At 42.7% G+C, this 20,000-nt stretch overlaps 1 protein-coding gene across 1 annotated transcript; it reads right to left on the bottom strand.

Annotated features, from left to right (window-relative positions):
• Positions 1–1,832: 1,832 nt before the first annotated feature.
• Positions 1,833–17,033, bottom strand: LOC116519475 (microtubule organization protein AKNA-like). Its single transcript, XM_032233353.1, has 10 exons — positions 16,927–17,033; positions 15,064–15,290; positions 13,816–13,975; positions 12,939–13,079; positions 10,265–10,374; positions 9,083–9,190; positions 7,990–8,124; positions 6,579–6,683; positions 3,678–3,855; positions 1,833–2,638 (listed from the first exon to the last, which is right to left on the bottom strand). Exons 1-10 carry the CDS (start codon positions 16,929–16,931, stop codon positions 2,350–2,352), a joined length of 1,458 nt encoding a protein of 485 aa, XP_032089244.1. The 5' UTR covers positions 16,932–17,033; the 3' UTR covers positions 1,833–2,349.
• Between the last annotated feature and the right edge of the window lie 2,967 nt (positions 17,034–20,000).

Genomic DNA, 20,000 nt, shown 5'->3' with positions numbered 1-20,000 from the left:
GGAAGGAAGGAAGCAAGGAACTGTGGGAGGATGGAAGGAAGGAGGGGAAGAAGGAAAGGAAGGGATGGTGGGAGGGGGGATGGAAGGAGGAAGGAAGGATGGAAGGAGGGAGGAAGGAAGGAAGCAAGCAAGGGACAGTGGGAGGATGGAAGGTAGGAGGGGAAGAAGGAAGGAAGGGATGTTGGAAGGAAGGAAGCAAGCAAGCAACAGACAGTGTGAGGAAGGAAGGAAGTGAGGGAGGAAGGAAGGAAGGGGGGCCCTGTGAGCATCGTAAGTACGAACCAGCTGCCAACATATGAATTTTTGATTGTGTGATCCTGGGGCCGCTAGAAATGTCGTTAAGTGTGAAAGCACAAGTCCCTTTCTCCCATGCCGTGGTCACTTCGAACCGTCACTCAATGGGACTGCTGTAATTCAAGGAGCTTTATAAACCTCTCACAAACCCCAATCCAACACTGCCTGGTTCCCAACCCCCTTCGAGGCACAATATGCATAAAAAACACCCCTATAGCCACTTGGGCAGGCGACTGGAAGGATTTAACACACACACACACACACACACACACACACACCGCCCCACACCCCTATCCTTCAAAATTAAAAATGAAGTAAAGTTCACCAGGTGAAGCTTTGGACTCTTTCCATTCCCTGGAAGAAGTTCTAACAGCAACTTTCAGCTGATGCTGAAGAAACACCTGAAAAGGTTCAAGAGTTAAGGCAAAGACTTTTAAGGAAGGGTGTGCTGGCTGAGGGATTCTGGGAGTTGAAGTCCACAAGTCTTAAGGGGGAACAAGGTTGGATGCCCTGGACTTAAAGGGAGGGGAATGGATGGATGGATCAACTCCGTTGAAAGAATGCTCCATGCTGGAAGATGGGAGATCCAAAGCCCTTGGCCAAAGTTATAGTACAAACATTTAAAGGAGAGCATTTGTAGCAATGAGGTGGTCCTTGGTGCTCTCTGAGCTTCCTTGATTTCTTGCAGATGTTTCATGATCCAACTAGGTAACATCATCAGCACAAGGAGAGGTGAGGTGGGAGGAGGAGGAAGACAACAGCTATGGAGTCCTTGGTGCTCTCCAATCTTGCTTCTATTCTTGCAGATGTTTCATGATCCAACTATGTAATTTCATCAGTTGTTGTAATATAATTCCTTGTGTAGGCGTAGTGGGTCACCCATGGCCCAGTTCATACCAGGGCATGCAGAGCCACGCTGAACCACACAGGAGAAAACAAACTCCTAAAACTCCATAACATCCTGATAGTTCATAACATAACATCCTGAGATGTGCCCTACCAATGACGTCCAGGATTTGACCATATATAGACAGAACTTCCCTGAGCAGTAGATTAGAAATTGTACTTCTACAGGCTGTTTTTAATCACATGCTATTGCTCCTCCTGCCTTTGTCCTATCTCAATAAAAGGGGCTCTCAGACCCCCAATCTGGGTCGCACCATCCCGAGAAAGGTCGTGTCCTGTCTTTTCTCCACATTGGCCTCATGGACGAACCACGGGAACGTTACAATCAGTGCAAGAAGAAGAGGGGGGGGAGGAGGAGGGGAAGGAGCAGGAAGAGGAGGAAGTGAAAGGAGGAGGAGGAAGAGGACTGTGTCATCCTTGCTACTCAGCTTGGTTGTCTTCTTGCAGATGTTTCATTACTCAACTACCGAGACACTTATGACATTACCTAGTTGGGTGATAAAACATCTGCAAGAAAACAACCAAGTTCAGAGAGTACCAAGGACCCCACAGTCCTCCTCCTCCTCTCCCTCCTACTTCTCCTGCACTCCACACACCCCACTCCCTCCTAGCACTGATGATGTTACCAAGTTGGGTTATGAAACGTCTGCAAGAAAACCACCAAGCTCAGAGAGCACCAAGGACCCCTTCAAACCAAACCTTCCCTAGAATATATCTGAAGGCTAAGGCAGGCACCTCGTTTCTTTCTTACCTTTCTAGCCCAACCTTGCCTCTTGTGCCAAGCTGCCTATTAATTTATTATTATTATTATTACTACCATATCATCATCATTATTATTAACATGGATAGCAACATCCCTGAGAGGAAGCTACAAAGCCCAGGTCCAAAAAATAGAGAGAGGCTTTCCAAAATAGCAGAAGTCACCCCAATCGTCCCAAGAAGGGAGCGAAATAAGAGGAAGCACGGTTGAAGAAGGCTACGTTCCCCGTACACCGAGGATACGTCATTCTCCCCAGTCAACGGAGGAGTTGCGGGGTTCTTCTTTGGCACTCAAATACCAACAAAACCAGCGAGCAAGCAACTCAATCCCTTTAATCGGTGGTCATCCCCGTTCCGGTGGCTTTCTCCTCTCTCTTCGGTCCATCCCGATCAAAAGAGGCAGGAGGTTCTGGGACTCCTGGCTTTCCGTAAGGCCCAGCTTAGAGACTTGTTCATCTGTTCGGTGGTGAACTTCATGTCCTTCGCCGCTTCCACGGCTCGGTTCAAAGTCCAGTTCAAGTCTTCCAAACTGGCGGAAGGGAAGACAGTCCTGGAGCAGCAGTGATACTCCCGGAGATGCGCCCGTGAGGTCTTCCACTCAGTGGCTGGCGGCCGGGCGGAATCGAAAGCCGGGAGGGCGAGCGAAGAGATTGAGGTAGCGACGGGGGGTGGAGGATAGCTGTCCAGGAAAGAAAGAGAAACGGAGAAGTCAAAGAGGCAGGTGAGGGCAGCTGCTTAACCTTGGCTGACCTTGGGAAAGTTAAGCAGAGGTGGACCCCGGTTGGGAGAGGGATGAACGTGGCTTCCAACTCAACAGAGAAGTCAAACAAGACAGCCAACTTCAAGCAGACCTCAGCTTTCAAGGAGAATGATTTGGAGCTCAGGGTTGACATGAGGAGGTCCTTGATGCTCTCTTGAGCTGGGTGACTTTCTTGCAGGCGTTTCGTGACCCAACTAGGGAACATCACCAGTGGTAGAGGGGGAGGAGGAGGAGGACTGTAGGGTCCTTTGTGCTCTCTGAGCTTGGTGGTTTTCTTGCAGGCGCTTCATGACCCAACTAGGGAACATCATCAGGGCTGCTCTTCGTCCTGATTACTAGCACGGATGACGTTACTTAGATTTGGTCATGAAACGTTTGCAAGAAAACAACAAAGTTCAGAGAGCACCAAGGATCACATACTCCTCCTCCTCTCCCACCCAAACCTTACTACCTTCTAGCACTGATGATGTTACCTAATTTGGTAATCAAATGTTTGTAAGAAAACAACAAAGCTCAGAGAGCACCAAGGACCCCACAGTTCTTTCCTCCTCCTTCCCTGCAAACCCCACTCCCTTCTAGCACTGATGATGTTTCCCTAGTTGGCTAATGAAACATCTGCAAGAAAACCATCAACGTCAGACAACATCAAGGACCCTACAGTTTTCCTCCTCCTCCTCCGTACAGAACCGACTCCCTTCTAACACTGATGATGTTACCTAGTTGGGTCATGAAACATCTGCAAGAAAACCACCCAGCTCAGAGAGCACCAAGAGTCCTCAAATAAATGGGTGCTACCCTCACCTTGGCCATAGCTCTAGACTGGCCATAATTAAATTCCTGCAACGGTTCTTCCTATGGTTTTTTGTCTCCAGGATGAATCCATGGAGATTCTGCATTTGCCCACTGCTAGGGAAGAGAAGCGAATCCTATGGACTCCAGTTGTGGAAGCCATACTCACATGATGGATGAGACCGGGTATTGTGCCAAGGGAATAGCTGGGATGTAATTCATAGAGGTAGCTGCGGGCGGCAGCGCCAAGTACCACAGGCCTGCCTGTTTTGGTTGCTGCTGTTGGTTGAGCTTTGGTTGCGTTCTAGAGCTTTCTTCTGGAGCGTTCTCCTTGCGGTCACCTGCTCCTAAGGTGGCCAGGAAAATAAAATATTTATCAGCTACATTGGGCCCATTTAAAAAAAAACCTCCTTTAAATATCTAGAGAGAGAAAGATAAAGAGAATGAGAGAGAGAATGAGAGAGAAAGAGAGAAAAAGAAAGAGAGAATGAGAGAGAGAGAAAGAAAGAGAGAGAGAAAATGAGAGAGAAAGAGAGGGAGAGAATGAGAAAGAGAGAAAAAAAGAGAAAGAGAGAGAATGAGAGAGAGAGAGAATGAGACAGGGAGAGGGGAAAAATAAATCTATCTTCTTATCTTATCATCCTATCTATCTATCTATCTATCTATCTATCTATCTATCTATCTATCATCTATCTATCTATCTATCTATCATCTATCTATCTATCTATCTATCTATCTATCTATCTATCTATCCATCCATCATCTACCTACCTACCTCTCTCTCTCTCTCTCTCATCTATCTATCTATCTATCTATCTATCTATCTATCTATCTATCTATCTATCTATCTATCTATCTATCTATCTATCTATCTATCTATCCATCCATCATCTATATCTATCTATCTATCTATCTATCTATCTATCTATCTATCTATCTATCTATCTATCTATCTATCTATCTATCTATCTATCTATCTATCCATCCATCATCTATATCTATCTATCTATCTATCTATCTATCTATCTATCTATCTATCTATCTATCTATCTATCATCTATCTATCTATCTATCTATCTATCTATCTATCTATCTATCTATCTATTCTACCCATCCATCATCTATCTATCTATCTATCTATCTATCCATCCATCCATCCATCCATCTATCTATTCTACCCATCCATCATCTATCATCTATCTATCTATCTATCTATCTATCTATCTATCCATCCATCCATCATCTATATCTATCTATCTATCTATCTATCTATCTATCTATCTATCTATCTATCTATCTATCTATCTATCTATCTATCTATCCATCCATCATCTATATCTATCTATCTATCTATCTATCTATCTATCTATCTATCTATCTATCTATCATCTATCTATCTATCTATCTATCTATCTATCTATCTATCTATCTATCCATCCATCCATCCATCATCTATATCTATCTATCTATCTATCTATCTATCTATCTATCTATCTATCTATCTATCTATCTATCTATCTATCTATCTATCTATCTATCCATCCATCATCTATATCTATCTATCTATCCATCCATCCATCCATCCATCCATCCATCCATCCATCATCTATCCATCCATCCATCCATCCATCCATCCATCCATCCATCCATCCATCCATCCATCCATCCATCCATCTACCACTTCCCAATGGGGAAGAAATCCCAGGCACCAAACAGTACAGGCAGTTCTTGTGTTACGACCACAACTGAGCCTGAAATTTACGTCTCTAAGTGAAACGTTTGTCAAGCTCCATTTTATGACTCCTCTTGCCACCGTTGTTAAGTGAATCCTAGCATTTGTTAAGTCAGTCGTGCGGTTGCGAAGTGAATTATTCAGCCCTTATTCTTAACACTGCTATACCACAAGGTGGCATGTTGAGTCCCTTACTCCATGCTCTCTATGGGCATGACGGCATTTCCACTCATGCTAGCAATGCCATTCCTAAATTTGCAGATGATGTTTTCGGGCTGTTTTTTGGGGGCGTTTTCAGGCTCCTTTGGGGGCTATTTTCAGGCTGTTTTGGGGGGTGTTTTTAGGCTGTTTGGGAGGGGCATATTCAGGCTGTTTATGGGGCCGTTTTCAGGCTGTTTTTGAACTTTTTCAGGCTGTTTTTGAACTTTTTCAGGCTGTTTTGGGGCAATTTTCAGGCTGCTTTTGGAGCTGTTTTCACATGGTAGTGGGGCCATTTGCAGGCTGTTTTGGGGGCTGCTTTTGGTTCTCAGGCTGTTTGGGAGACTGTTTTCAGGCTGTTTTGGGGGGCATTTTCAGGCTATTTTTAGGGCCGTTTTCAAACTGTTTTGGGGGCCATTTTCAAGCTGTTTTTGTGGCATTTCAGACTATTTTGGGAGCCGGTTTTAGGCTGGTTTTGAGGCATCCCATTGGTTCTCCATCATGGCTCTATACTTTTTATGTGCATGACCGCATTTCCACTCATGCTAGTAATGTCATTCCTAAATTTGCAGATGACACAACTGTGGTAGGACTCATCCCCAAGGGGGTTGGGGAATGAATCTGCCTATCGAGATGAGGTGAACTGTTTTGCTTTCATGGTGTAGAGACCGTAACTTGGTCCTTATCACCAATAAGTCCAAGGCACTTATAATGGACTATATAGATGGAATAGAGCAGACATCAAGGGAGACCGAATGGTGCAAGTGGCCGATTTTAAGTGTCTGGGTGTCGTCATAAAAAGAAGACCTGAACTGTATGGATTAGGATTTGGCTTTAGATTAATGAACTGAATGGAGAGGAGGTGGAGCTCTCGCCTCACAATCAAGGAGAGTGTAAGTTCAATCCTAGGTAGAGGCAGGCATTTCTCTCTCTCTGCGCACCGTGAGAATATATCTACTGCAAACTCCGCACTGGTGACAGGAAGGGCAGTAAGCACTCAGCACCATTCAGTTGCCTTGACTCCACACCAATGTACGGGATTACGAGCTCATTAAAAGACGAAAAATAAATAAAAATGGAGAGGGACTTTTAAACTGTTCAGGGCTAGCCCCATCTTGGACCCTCAAATATTTGTCTCACCGGCTATGTCTTTGTTCCTGGAGTTTGAAGAGTCCTTACATGAGGGACACAACCATCCTTCGGTTGCTCTTTGCTTAGAAGGTCTGGATCCATCCCTCGGGGAACCTTAAAAGGGAGAGAATAATTCCGGTTACAATGAAATAGGCCACCATGACATGGAAATAGAAGCCGTTACAAACAAACAGCATCATTCCTGATGCTTTGTCTAGACAGCATAGTAAGTCAAGAGGTTTTTGCATCTTTGGAAAAGCATTTTCGTTTTGTAAAATGCATCTCTCGTGAAGTTTTGCAAGCTTCAATTATTAGCAGGTGGTCCAGCAGGAAATCTGCTGAGACTTATAGGTTGATAGAGGAAAGAAAGAAAGAAAGAAAGAAAGAAGGAAAGAAAGAAGGAAAGAGGGAGGGAGGAAGAATAGAGAGAAGGAAGGAAGGAAAGAAGTTAGGAAGGAAACTAAGAAGGGAGGGAGGAAGGAGACAGGAATGAGAGAAGGAAGGAAGGAAGAAGGGAAGGAAGGAAAGAAAGAAAGAAAGAAAGAAAGAAGAAAGGAGGGAGGGAGGAAGAATAGAGAAAAGGAAGGAAGGAAAGAAGTTAGGAAGGAAACTAAGAAGGGAGGGAGGAAGGAGATAGGAATGAGAGAATGAAGGAGTGAAGGAAGAATGGAAGGAAAGAAAGAAAGAAAGAAGAAAGGAGGGAGGGAGGAAGAATAGAGAGAAGGAAGGAAGGAAAGAAGTTAGGAAGGAAACTAAGAAGGGAGGGAGGAAGGAGACAGGAATAAGAGAAGGAAGGAAGGGAAGAAGGGAAGGAAAGAAGAAAGAAAGACAGAAAGAAAGAGGGAGGGAGGAAGAAAGGAAGGAAAGAACAGAAGACAAAAAGAGAAAGAAGAAAGGAAGGAAGGAAACGGAGGGAGGAACATGTAAAGAAACTAAGAAGAGAGGGAGGGAGGGAGCAAGGAGATAGGAATGAGAGAAGGAAGGGAGGAAGGAAGGAAGGAAAGACAGAAAGACAAGAAAGAAAGGAAAGAAAGAAAGCAGGAAGAAAAGACAGACAAACAAAGAAAGAAAATATGAAGGAAAGAAAGAATTCAAAAGTAAAAACCAAGGAGAGGCCCTGATTTTTAAACCAGAAGTCAGCAATAAATCCAGTTAATGTTTAACCAAAAGTTCCAATCATTTTTGTATCACCTGTGTTATCAACGCAAAGGTGACGGAGGGCAGAGGACGCAGTGGGTTGAAACTTGATTCCTCTCACCTGCAAACACGTTTTCACATTTCTCTGGAATTGCTTGGTTGTGCAAAGTGTTAAAAACGGTCCCTTTTTCCCCAGTGCCTTCAAATGGTTATTAAAAGAATGGCTGTAAGTCAAAGGGCTACCTATATTACAGAGGGGCAATCCACATGAACCTTTGTTTACCTTTAATTTCCTTTTCAGCCAAGTGACCAGCAGAATCTTCTCCATGTTGCAACTGGACATTCGGGTGACCGAGAGCGGACGTTTGGAGTCTCTTGGGATCTTGAGTCTCTGGAGTGGAAATGGGATACTGTGTCCCTAAGAAACCAAACACAGAGAATCCAACAGGTGCCGATAAGATTATAGACTCACAGTGTAAATCAGTGGTAGTCATCCTGGTCCCTACCACCCACTAGTGGGCATTCCAGCTTTCATGGTGGGCGGTAGGGGTTTGCTGTATCTCTGCTTTATAAATTTTATAAAGTAAAGTTACTTCCCTACTTTATAAATCACCATTACTGTGGAACCGGTGGGCGGTTAGAAAATTTTACTACTAACAGAGATACAAAAGTGGGCAGTAGGTATAAAAAGGTTGACTACCCCTGGTGTAAATGGTAAAAGTGTTACTTCTTTTCCTCTACTTTTACTTCCCTCTTTATATTCCAAACTTAAGGAGAAAAAGAAAAAATATTAAAAAGAAAATGCAATAGAGCGTTGAAAAAAGAAAAAGAAAATCTTAATCAATAAGTATTGAAAAAAAGAGAAATAGGGAAAAAAACCCAGTCCAGTTTAAAAAATAAGAAGCGTTTGTAAAAATTCCATCAATAAAAAGATTAAAGAAAAATAACACACTAAGTTTGACTCAGGCTTAATCTCGCTGCTTAATCTCTTCTGTCTTCAATTTTAACTTTAATTTTGATCTTTTTGGGTGTTCCCTTCTCTAATAATAAAATTTATCTCACCAATTCGACAGACTTTTTCTCCCACTTTCCTTTCATTCTGGAGCTGTCCCAACTTTTGTCAGCTTCAATGGCTGCTTCTCCGTCACCGGAAAAAAGGGCTTCTCCTGGATCTAACAGCGACTTTGCGATGTCCCTGGGATCAGCAGGATGTGCCCTTCTCTATCACCATCTCTGCGGGACGGTTTAGGTCCAAAAGGACCATCCAGCGGCAGAGATATTGACAGTGATCTTGGAGCTTCAAGGTTGCACATCATATCGTTGCAACGTCAGCCCCGCCTCTGAATCCCACCACTGCTTAGAGATCATATCCTTACCTGTGTAAGGTCCCTGGACAGTGCATGGTTTGGAAGATCTCATCCTGGGAGTTTTGTGGCGTTTTCCATTCTGCAACTTTAACAGTGCGTCGTCTGACTCGGAGGGATCTAGGAACGAAGCAGGAGCAGACAACCTTCAGATTAATTTGGTATGTAAAGTCCTACATGATCCCAGGGGTTCAAAGAACACTGGGGAGCATTAACTGAATTGCAAAAGAGCCGTTAAATTGCCGGTTCTAACAATTGGCTCAACCGAATCAAAATATTTAATATCGCTAGCACTGATGATGTTCCCTAGTTTGGGTAATGAAATGTCTGCAAGAAAACAACCAAGCTCAGAGAGCAACAAGAACCTCTCAAAATATTTAAAATGGACAGCACAACTTGTTTAGAGACATTTATAGTTAGGGAGGTATGCTCCCTCCCTAACTAAATTAATCGCAACATCCTGCCATTGGCTCTTCTGATCTAGGCTTCCTGAGAAAGCATAAATCACCCTCTTAGTACCAGAAACCTTCTTTGATTTAAATGGCTGTGAATTATGGTCATTCACAGCCCGTAATGATTCACAAACAGCCTGTGAAGAGTCTGACAGATGTCTGCTCGAGTTGCCGCAGTCTTTCAGGGTAATGTTGATAAGTGCCCCACCTTTATCTCCCTTGAAACGCTGCCAGAGACCTAAGCGTCCACTAGTTTTGCAAGGCCAAACGTAGCACAGTCAAACGGAGCTCACGTCCATGTGCTCCTCTTTTATGTCTTATGGGAGGGGTCAATCATCTCCAAGCCTTACTCCCGAGTCGCCCCCTTTTTCTTAATTAATTGCCTTCTGGCAGCTCTGTGCATTTGTGCACTGGGAACAGGCTCCCTCTGTTCCTCTGCCTCGCTGATGTCAGACTCCGGAGGCTCCGGAGGCAGTACCTAACTACCAGATGGCCCTGGCCCCCTCTCTGCTCTGACGCAGAGCCCTCATTCGAGCCTTCTGCAGATTCCAGGACTTGCCCATCTTCCTCCCCAACCCTCCTCACTGTCCGAATCTGCCGTCAGCTCTGCAGGCTGGTGGCAGATCACAACACTTGGCCATATCGACAGGCGCAGCCGACAATTGAAATCCAGAGTCTAAGCAGGACAACGAGTTTCTAATTCTGGACCACGAGAACAACATGTAAAACCTTTGCCACATACTGAAGTCCAACTCGCATCCACGTGGAGCCAAAGATGGCTTTGGGGTTCTTCCTTTTGGTTCAGTGGTCAGAAAGGATCCATCCGATTCCACCACGCTTTTCCTTGAAGTTCTGTGGAAGGAGACAGCGTGTTTACACCCAAGGAAAAACTTTGGGAAGCACAAAACAAGAAACTTATATTATCCTTTCATTTCCCCACCAGCAACATCACCTCTGGACTCCTAAAATCTGCCTGGATTCCTTTTAATCAGTGTGATTTAGTCTAGTCTTTTGTTTGTGGGAACACGGGAGATGGATCACAAACAGGCATGTGTAGTTGAGCGCCCACCGGCAGACGAGGCCACTGTGATTTGCTAAACTCCGTGGCAGGGTTTCATACAGGGAGTCCTCGGCTTACGACCTCTGTTGAGCCCACAATTTCTGTGGCTAAGCGAGGCCTCTGTTATGTGGATTTTGCCCCATTTTACCACCTTTCTTCCTGCCCGTGGTTAAGTGAATCACTGCAATTGTTAAGCGATTAACACAACTGTGAAGTGAATCTGGCTTCTTCATTCGGGCATCCTTTACTTGCCAGAGGTCGTAAAAGAGGATCACGTCACATCGAGACACTGCAGCCATCATAAATATGAGTCAGTTCTGTTCTGTGTTGTGTTGTATTTATTATTGTATTGTATTGCATCGTATTGTGTTATTATTGTATTGTGTTATTATTATATTGTATTGCATTGTATTATTATTGTATTATTATTATTATATTGTAATTGCAATGTATTGTATTATTATAGTATTATATTGTATTGTATTATCATTGTATTGTATTGCACTGTATTATTTTCGTATTGTATTATAATGGCATTGTATTATATTAGATTATTATATTATATTATTCTATTGTAATTGCAATGTATTGTATTATTATTGTATTATATTGTATTAGATTATTGTATTGAATTGAATTGCATTGCATTATTATTGTATTGTAACTGCAATGTATTTCTATTATTATTGTATTGTATTATTGTATTGTAATTGCAATGTATTGTATTAGATTATTGTATTGTATTAGATTGTATTGAATTATTATTGTATTGTAATTGCAATGTATTTCTATTATTATTGTATTGTATTAATATTGTATTATATTGCATTGCATTGTATTCCGCTCTGTTCCATTCCACTCCATTCCATTCCACAGGCAGTGAAGGCATCAGAGAGAGAAAGGAATAATATTTTCACCCTGATTTTTCTTTGAATCTCTCCTTTCTGAACAGTTTGGAATGCAGCCAGGACAGTAGAATTGTGGTGAGCTGTTTTGGAAGTTTCCCATAATGTCTTTCATAATGGGTGAGTCAGCTGCCTTGTGAGAAACTAAACTGTCCCTGCAGTCCTATTGGCCTCTACATATCATTTGGGGGTTAGGAGGCACAGCTTTCCCTTTTTCAAAAGGCAACTGGACTTTGTTTCTCCTTGAAGGCATTTTGCTTCTCATCCAAGAAACTTCTTCTAGAGAACTGTCAGAGCTAGAGAAGCTTGTTGGATGAGAAACAAAACTTCTTCAAGGAAAAACAAAGGAAGTGCAGTCAGAACTGAAGAAGTTTCTTGGATGAGAAGCGAAACTTCTTCAAGGAAAAAAAAAAAAAAAGTCCAGTCAGAACTGAAGAAGCTTCTTGGATGAGAAAAACTTCTTCAGGGAAAAACGAAGAAAGTCCATTCAGAACTGAAGAAGCTTCTAGGATGAGAAGCGAAACTTCTTCAAGGAAAAATGAAGAAAGTCCATTCAGAACTGAAGAAGCTTCTAGGATGAGAAGCGAAAATTCTTCAAGGAAAAACAAAAAAAAGTCCATTCAGAACTGAAGAAGCTTCTTGGATTAGAAGCAAAACTTCTTCAGGGAAAAACGAAGAAAGTCCATTCAGAACTGAAGAAGCTTCTAGGATGAGAAGCGAAACTTCTTCAAGGAAAAATGAAGAAAGTCCATTCAGAACTGAAGAAGCTTCTAGGATGAGAAGCGAAAATTCTTCAAGGAAAAACAAAAAAAAGTCCATTCAGAACTGAAGAAGCTTCTTGGATTAGAAGCAAAACTTCTTCAGGGAAAAACGAAGAAAGTCCATTCAGAACTGAAGAAGCTTCTAGGATGAGAAGCGAAACTTCTTCAAGGAAAAATGAAGAAAGTCCATTCAGAACTGAAGAAGCTTCTAGGATGAGAAGCGAAACTTCTTCAAGGAAAAACGAAGAAAGTCCATTCAGAACTGAAGAAGCTTCTAGGATGAGAAGCGAAACTTCTTCAAGGAAAAATGAAGAAAGTCCATTCAGAACTGAAGAAGCTTCTAGGATGAGAAGCGAAACTTCTTCAAGGAAAAATGAAGAAAGTCCATTCAGAACTGAAGAAGCTTCTAGGATGAGAAGCGAAAATTCTTCAAGGAAAAACAAAAAAAAGTCCATTCAGAACGGAAGAAGCTTCTTGGATGAGAGAAGTGAAACATCTTCAAGGAAAAAAATGAAGGAAGTTCAGTTGCCTCTTGAAAAAGCAACCATGACCTGGATGATGGAGGATCTCCGCAGACATGTAGTTATAGATAAGACTCACCAGGGACTGGGAAGAAACAATGAAGTCTCCCAGAGGACAGTTGGCCCAGAAACTCTTACACATTAAGCAATAGTTGTGTACATCCCTTACCCTGCTGGAGTGACCCGTGGATAAAGGTGAGCTGTGTCCTGGGCTCTAAGTGGATGGGCAGGAGAAGATTGCCGATGGAGGGACTCTTCTAGACTTTGGCGCAACCGAGAAACTTCATGTTGCAAAGCTTCAATGGCTTCACTGGTGGAGGAATAAAACAAGCGCATCAGGAACATCAAGTTGACTATGACAACTGCTACTAGGGCGGGTTGAAGTCATCCCAATTCTACCCAAGACAAAAAGGGGGAAATGAGTTCAAATGCTCTTCTCTCCCACTTCCCGTGCTGGAGGGAAGGGGTAGAATTACAGGTTAAAAAAATAATAATTTGGCTAAATCGGAGACAGTGGTTGAGAAATTTTTGTGGCCCACCAGCAGAGCTGACAGCAGATTCGGACAGTGAGGAGGTTGGGGAGGAAGATGGGCCAGTCCTGGAGTCTGGGGAAGGCTCGGAGGAGGGCTCTGTGTCGGAGGCAGAGCGGGGGACAGGGCCATCTGACAGTTATCAGCTGCCTTCGGAGTCAGACATCAGAGGGGCAGAAGAACAGCTGGAGCCTGTTCCCGATGTGCAAATGTGCAGAGCTGCCAGGAGAAGGGAACAGCTAAGGAACAAGGGCCGACTCAGGAGTAAAGGCACAGGTGGACGGTAAATGGCCCCTCCCAGAGGGAATAAAGAGGAGCAAAAGGGGAGTGGAGTTTGCAGGAGACAATCAGTTCGCTTAATTAGTGTGAAGATTTGTTCGTGACTCTCAGAGACTCCTTGCCAAGTAATTGCTGCTACAGAATGAAGAATCCTTCTTCAGACAGGGTCATCAAGCCCATCCAAAAGATCTATCATATTGTCTTCTCCTGAAGTCCTTTTGGGAGAGGCATACTTACTCTCGTTCCAAGCGTGAATGAAGAAAGTTCTTGTGGTGAGCCTGGGCCACGTTAGAACAAATGGGGGACGAACCGGGGGAATCTCTCCCATGGGGTGGAGGGCTCCCATCCAGACTGGTCCCCCCCTGGGTCTCGGTTTCTGTCTCGGAGTCAGGGTGAACTGGCATGCAAGAGAGAGAGAGAACAAGTTACCCTGAATTTTCCTTAAGGATGAAAATGAGGTCAGCCTTAAAAATATATATTTACATCACGGTCTGATTTTCTTAAATACAGCAGAGTGGCCCGCTGATTAGAAGTCTTGTAGGATGGGTCAATGCTTAAAAAAGGAGGAATATTTCAATTGGTTCACCGACAAATGCGCGCATGACAAAAGCACGCCGCCAAAACCACAGCGAGAAAACCGCAACCTCGAAATCACTCCGACAACAGCGCGCTGACAACAGCATGCCGACAAATGCGCGCCATCAACAAACAACGCGAAAACAAGGTAATAACCCTAACCCTAACCCTTACCCTAACCCTGAACCTAACCCTAACCCTTACCTTAAACCTAATCGCGCTTTTGTCGGCGCGCTGTTGTCGGCACGCTATTGTGGGCGCAATTTCGAGGTCGCGGTTTTCTCGCTGCGGTTTTGTCGACGCACTTTTGTCGTGCGCGCATTTGTCGGGTCACGATTTCAATTTATTCCTTGTACTTTCTTCCATTTTATCTCCAAGGGGAAATCGCAGAAAAATTAAACTTATGGGGGAGCTAACACGCTACTTTTAACCGAATAATGAATTGAAATGGAGGTCTTCTAGTCCGACCCCTTGCTCAAGTAGGAGACCCTATACCATTGGAAACTAAACAAGGAGAGAAGCAACTTAGAACTAAGGAGAAATTTCCTGACAGTGAGAACAATTAATCAGTGGAACAACTTGCCTCCAGAAGTTGTGAGTGCTCCGTCGCTGGAGGTTTTTAAGAGGAGATTGGATAACCATTTGTCTGAAGTGGTGTAAGGTTTCCTGCCTAAGCAGGGGGTTGGACTGGAAGACCTCCAAGGTCCCTTCCAACTCTGTTATTAGATTAAATTCTATCTCAGCTCCTCTATTGGGGCCTTATGAGCTGTGTTGTATACCTATAGATGACATCTTGCTACTGTTCAGAAACACTCTGGCCTCCATAATTGACTCAAAGCTTCCGAAGCAAGGAGGTAGCTGGACATGATGGAGGTGGTATCTCCCATCCTCATCTGGAATTCCACTCACAGTTCTCATTGTCTTCCGGCTCCATTTCATTTGTCCACCTGCAGGGAGAGGTCTTCTGGATGGGGTTTCTTTTCGCCAAGGTGCATCTGTTTCTCCCAGCATTGGGCTTCCCTTGTCCAGATGATGTGTCTGGTCCCAGCTGCTTCACCACCCCTGGGGCTTTCTTTGAGGATGGTGAGCGGGGAGGCATATCGATTGTAGATGAAGGTCTCTGGATGCTGTAGGACCTGGAACCAAAAACCCCAGATATGTAGGATTGGTAAAGTGTATTATGCTTGTTTCTTATTTAGCTACATGTTCTACCTTTCTGACTATTGACCATCTGAACCTTGGAGGGAAAGAGTGCAAAACTGGAAATGTGGTTTAGAATAAAGAAAAATGCATAATTATAATTATATATATATGTATCTATGTGTATGTATGTATGTGTTTGTGTGTATATACATACATACATACATACATTTAAAGCACAGGTTCTAATCCCAGTAAGGGTATGGCTAGCTGATGAGAGCTAAATAGCTTGAAATAGATTTATACTAGTCTCCCTTTATTTATTTATCAGCACATATACAACACACACACACACACACACACGATAGATGATAGATAGATATGTAGATGTAGATAGATAGATGATAGATAGATAGATAGATGATAGATAGATAGATAGATAGATACTGATAAAATGAAGGGAGACTAGTATAGATCTATTTCAAGCTATTTAGCTCTCATCAGCTAGCCATACCCTTGCTGGGATTAGAACTTGGGCTGTTTTTACATGTTAGGCAGTTATATTAACCTCTAAGCGTACTTGGGCATATACCAGGTGCTTTGACAAAAGAAAAAAAAAACACTTAATCATTCCCCTGGCTCAGCCGATAAGGGAGGAGAGCTTGTGGCTTAGAGGTTAATTTAACTGCCCAACATGTAAAAACAGCCCACGTTCGAATCCCAGCAAGGGTATGGCTAGCTGATGAGAGCTAAATAGCGTGAAATAGATCTATACTAGTCTCCCTTCATTTATTTATCAGCACAAATGCAACACAAAAATGATTTCCTGCCTGAAAGGCTCCTGGAGTGGGCCTGATAGGCCAAATGAAGCAGTATGCTCCCTCCCATATTTGGGCATATCAGGTGCTTTGACAAAAGAAAAAAACACTATATAAATATATCTATATCTATATCTGTCTATCTGCCTGCCTGCCTACCTACCTACCTATCTATCTATACACACAAACACACACACACACAATGGTAGATGTGAAAATGGAATAGAAATCTCTCTCTCTAAAAGCAGCAACAGAAGGATGCTTAATAATTTTTATACTAAAAGACAATCATTCCAAAAATCACTTTCCCTAGAAGCTACAAAAGCAAGTACAAAAGCAAGTACAAAATGCAAAAAAAATAAGGAATCTGAAATATCAGACGGTTGCCATTTCCACACAATATACATTTGTTAATATTTGGGCTATATAAATCTATTTAGCTCATTTTTGCTGGTAGAATATTGAAAAAAATGGTGCCATTCATTCGAGACCAGAATTAACCAAAGTAACACGTCGACCAAGAAGCTCACTGAACAGGAGCAGAGGACAACGAGCAGCCTAGAACATTGATGCATACAGAATTTAGAAAATTGCTAGGAATTGCATAATAAAGTTATACTTTATCAAAAAAAGAAAGTGAGTGAAACTGGAAAATAGGGAAGAGAGAAAGTGGCAGAAAGAAAAGTAGAACCAGTGAGAGAAATGGGATTATTCTCGTCAAAGAAAAGAACCTGAGCGACTCCAGGAAGAGATAGTGTTATACAACTGAAAAAGAGGTATATAAAGGAAAAGGACGATAATTAATGTGCTGTACCTCATCTTTATCAACTGGTGCTTGGGCACCTGTGCCAGAGATGTCCTGCTGGTTTCTGACCCCAAAAAACCACTGTCTGCCTCTGGAGAGACGATGCGCAGGTCCTGCCACAAAGGGAAGAGAGAGAGAGAAACTTATGGAGCTACCAGCACATTTGGCCCAGATGGTGGAGAATGTCCATAACATTTAGCTATGCCAGAGCTGAAGAAGCTTCTTGGATGAGAAGCAAAACGTCTTCAAAGAAAAATGAGAAGGTCCAGTTGCCTCTTGAAAAAAAAAAGCATCTTTGGGACAACCACGGCATGAAGGGTGACTGAGAATCTCTCTACATACTTTTAGCTACACAATTTGGGATGAACACCCTTGGAATGGTGTGGGAGCAGGAATGGAGTTCCAGAGCAAAATCGCAGACTGCAGGAGCCATTAGTGCTACTCAGGAGGCACTGAGGACATAGAAAAATCTTCAGGGGGCCTCAACGACCTTCTAAAAGGATGCAAATGACCAGCTGTCCGCAAGGAATAAAAATCCTTCCATTTTCCACTATCCGGTCAAGATCTGGAGAAGCTTCTTGGGTGAGAAATTCTTCACGTGGGCCAAAAACTTTGGTTACAACATAGATCTAGTGGATTGGGAAAGGATTTGGAACACAAATTATAAACTAACATGATCAGCAGCACTTAAAGAAAATATATACAAAATGTTTTATCGTTGGCATTTATCACCAACAAGATTGGCTAAAATGTACCCAAACATGAAACCGACCTGCTGGAAGTGTAAAAAAGTACAAGGGACTTATTATTATCACATATGGTGGACCTGCCCGGAAACACAAAAATATTGGACAAAAATTTGGAAATGGGTGCAAGAAGTAAGTAAGTAAGATCTTTATTACGGTCAAAGACCAGCAATATACATTTGTCTTTACACTATATTAAAAATACTAACATTAAAATATAATTAAAAGTATTTACATTAAAAGTGGATAATAACATTATGGTCCAAAGATTGTTAAAGGTATGTCCAGATAGTTGGTACAAGATGGTTCTATACTGTAGCCAATTTTTTTCTTATGGACATTGCAGCAGCACAGAACTTTGCCGCTGCATACGTGGTAGCCGGGTTAGTGTCCTGGAGGAGAAAGCCTAGATAAAAATGGTCTGCCCTCCCTGGCAATCTCTCTAATAAGGGGAGAATATATGCAGACCTACAAGCTCTGTATAGCTCGCAGTGTAATAGTACAGAGTAATAGCCTCTTCTCTGGTTGTAGGGCAAGGCGTTATTAGGTCATCTTTCATTTTTTGCAATGGTGGCTCTTTCGTGAGTCGACTCTCAGTATCTTGGTTTGGAGCTGGCGGTGATGAAGGTGCCATGAAATTTTCATACAGGGATGAAAACATCTCCATCTCTTCTGGGGCCTCTAATACCCCCTTTGGGTCTTGGCTTCTATTTTCTATGATCTTGAATTCATGCAATCTCTTGCCCTCTGGGGGGGGGGGGAAGTGAGAGGCTCAATTATTGGGGAAACCAGGTCTATAAGTGGCTCTGCTGTGTCCATTGTGACCAATAAGGATTTCTTTAAATTTTCTAGCTTGAATAATATATTGTCTTGTTCTTTCCTTGGGAGAGCACCAAAAGCGTTAATGAGGCTAGCTTCTGTGCTGTTAAGTATCTCTTCTCTGTGCAAGATTGGTTTACTCCCACTCTCAGTCTCTTTCTTTTCCAAGGTTGAAAATGAGGTGGTGTCATTCTCCTTGGAGGCTCGCATGTTAGTTATTAACGGGATAACCCTTTCCTCACCAAAGACTCTGATGGGAAAGATTTGGAAGGAGGCTAAAAATGCCTTCATCTTGAATAACATCTGAGGTATGGTGGGCTGTTTGAAAGACAAAAGGACCCGCTTCCAATTTGGGGCCTCAGGTAACCACTCCACAGCACGGAGATCAATCATGCCCCTGTGACAGTGAAGAAGCTGGCTTAGGGAATTTAATATTGCACTTCTGGAATTCCAACGTCCATAATTAAGTCTGTTCAAATGGATTCTAAGAGCTATCCTTTGTGTTTGTAGCGAGCGATGTGATTGTTGTAATTGAGGGAGGGATTCTTTCCTGATTTCTTCTTTTTTGATACCTTTTCCTCTCGATGCCTTGTCTGGGGGAGGGACTGGTTTTTTGAGAGGACTGTCTCCTTTTATCTGTCTCTTTAACTGTTTCTCTGGCTCTTTGTTCTTTTTCCTTTTCCTTATCCTGCGAATGGGAGTTAATCAAATCTTCTGCCAGCACTTTAGTGGGAGTTCTTGGGTCCCGATATTGCATTTGAAGAAAAACAGCTAAATCTTTTTTCAATGACTCTACATCATGTTGGATGGCAATTAATTGTTCAAATATTGAGACCACCGTTTGCATTGCTTTGCCATAAACTCGGTTGAATTTTCCCAGGGTCAACTCTCCATACTCTGAATTATCTGGTTGTTCTTTGCCTTTTTAGTCTCTAACTTAGACTCAATAAAGGAGGTTGTTGGGCTAGTTGTTTGTGATAAGAGCTGGCAATCATTTTTTCCCCCCTCCACCAGATTGGAGAAGTCTAGTAAATGCTGATTTGCCATATCATTTTGCCGGTCCTGTTCTAATCTCTCCAGATTGTTGGAGATGGGGGGGTTAGTTTTACTTACAGATCTCTTGCCAACAAAGAGCTCCTCAATTCGTGGTTGTTTTGCTGTCTTCACTGGAGGAAGAGATCCTGGGCTGGTGCCATGGCGTTTCTTTCTTTTTCCCATGCTTATTTAAATCTTCGGCAGCAACAAAAGTTTTTGTATGTATTATGCTCTACGCTGTTATCTCCACCAAAAAATGTTAATTAAATAAAAAAGAATCAAGTAGGAGTACTAAAAATTGATAAAATAAAATAAAACCGAGAGGCACTACTGCAAACACGCTCCAGCTGCACCGGCTGCAACTCCGCCCCCTCCGGTGCAAGAAATTACAGGAGAACAGATAAAATACAAACCCGAAATCTTTCTGCTGGGAATAATCAAAGGGAAATATACAAAGAAAATTAAGTACGTATTAACACATCT

The sequence above is a fragment of the Thamnophis elegans genome, chromosome 16 (genome assembly GCF_009769535.1).
Source record: "Thamnophis elegans isolate rThaEle1 chromosome 16, rThaEle1.pri, whole genome shotgun sequence".
NCBI classification, from domain to species: Eukaryota; Metazoa; Chordata; class Lepidosauria; order Squamata; family Colubridae; genus Thamnophis; species Thamnophis elegans.
Note: the sequence above shows the minus strand (reverse complement) of the source record. Positions and strands in the feature narration are given on the sequence as shown.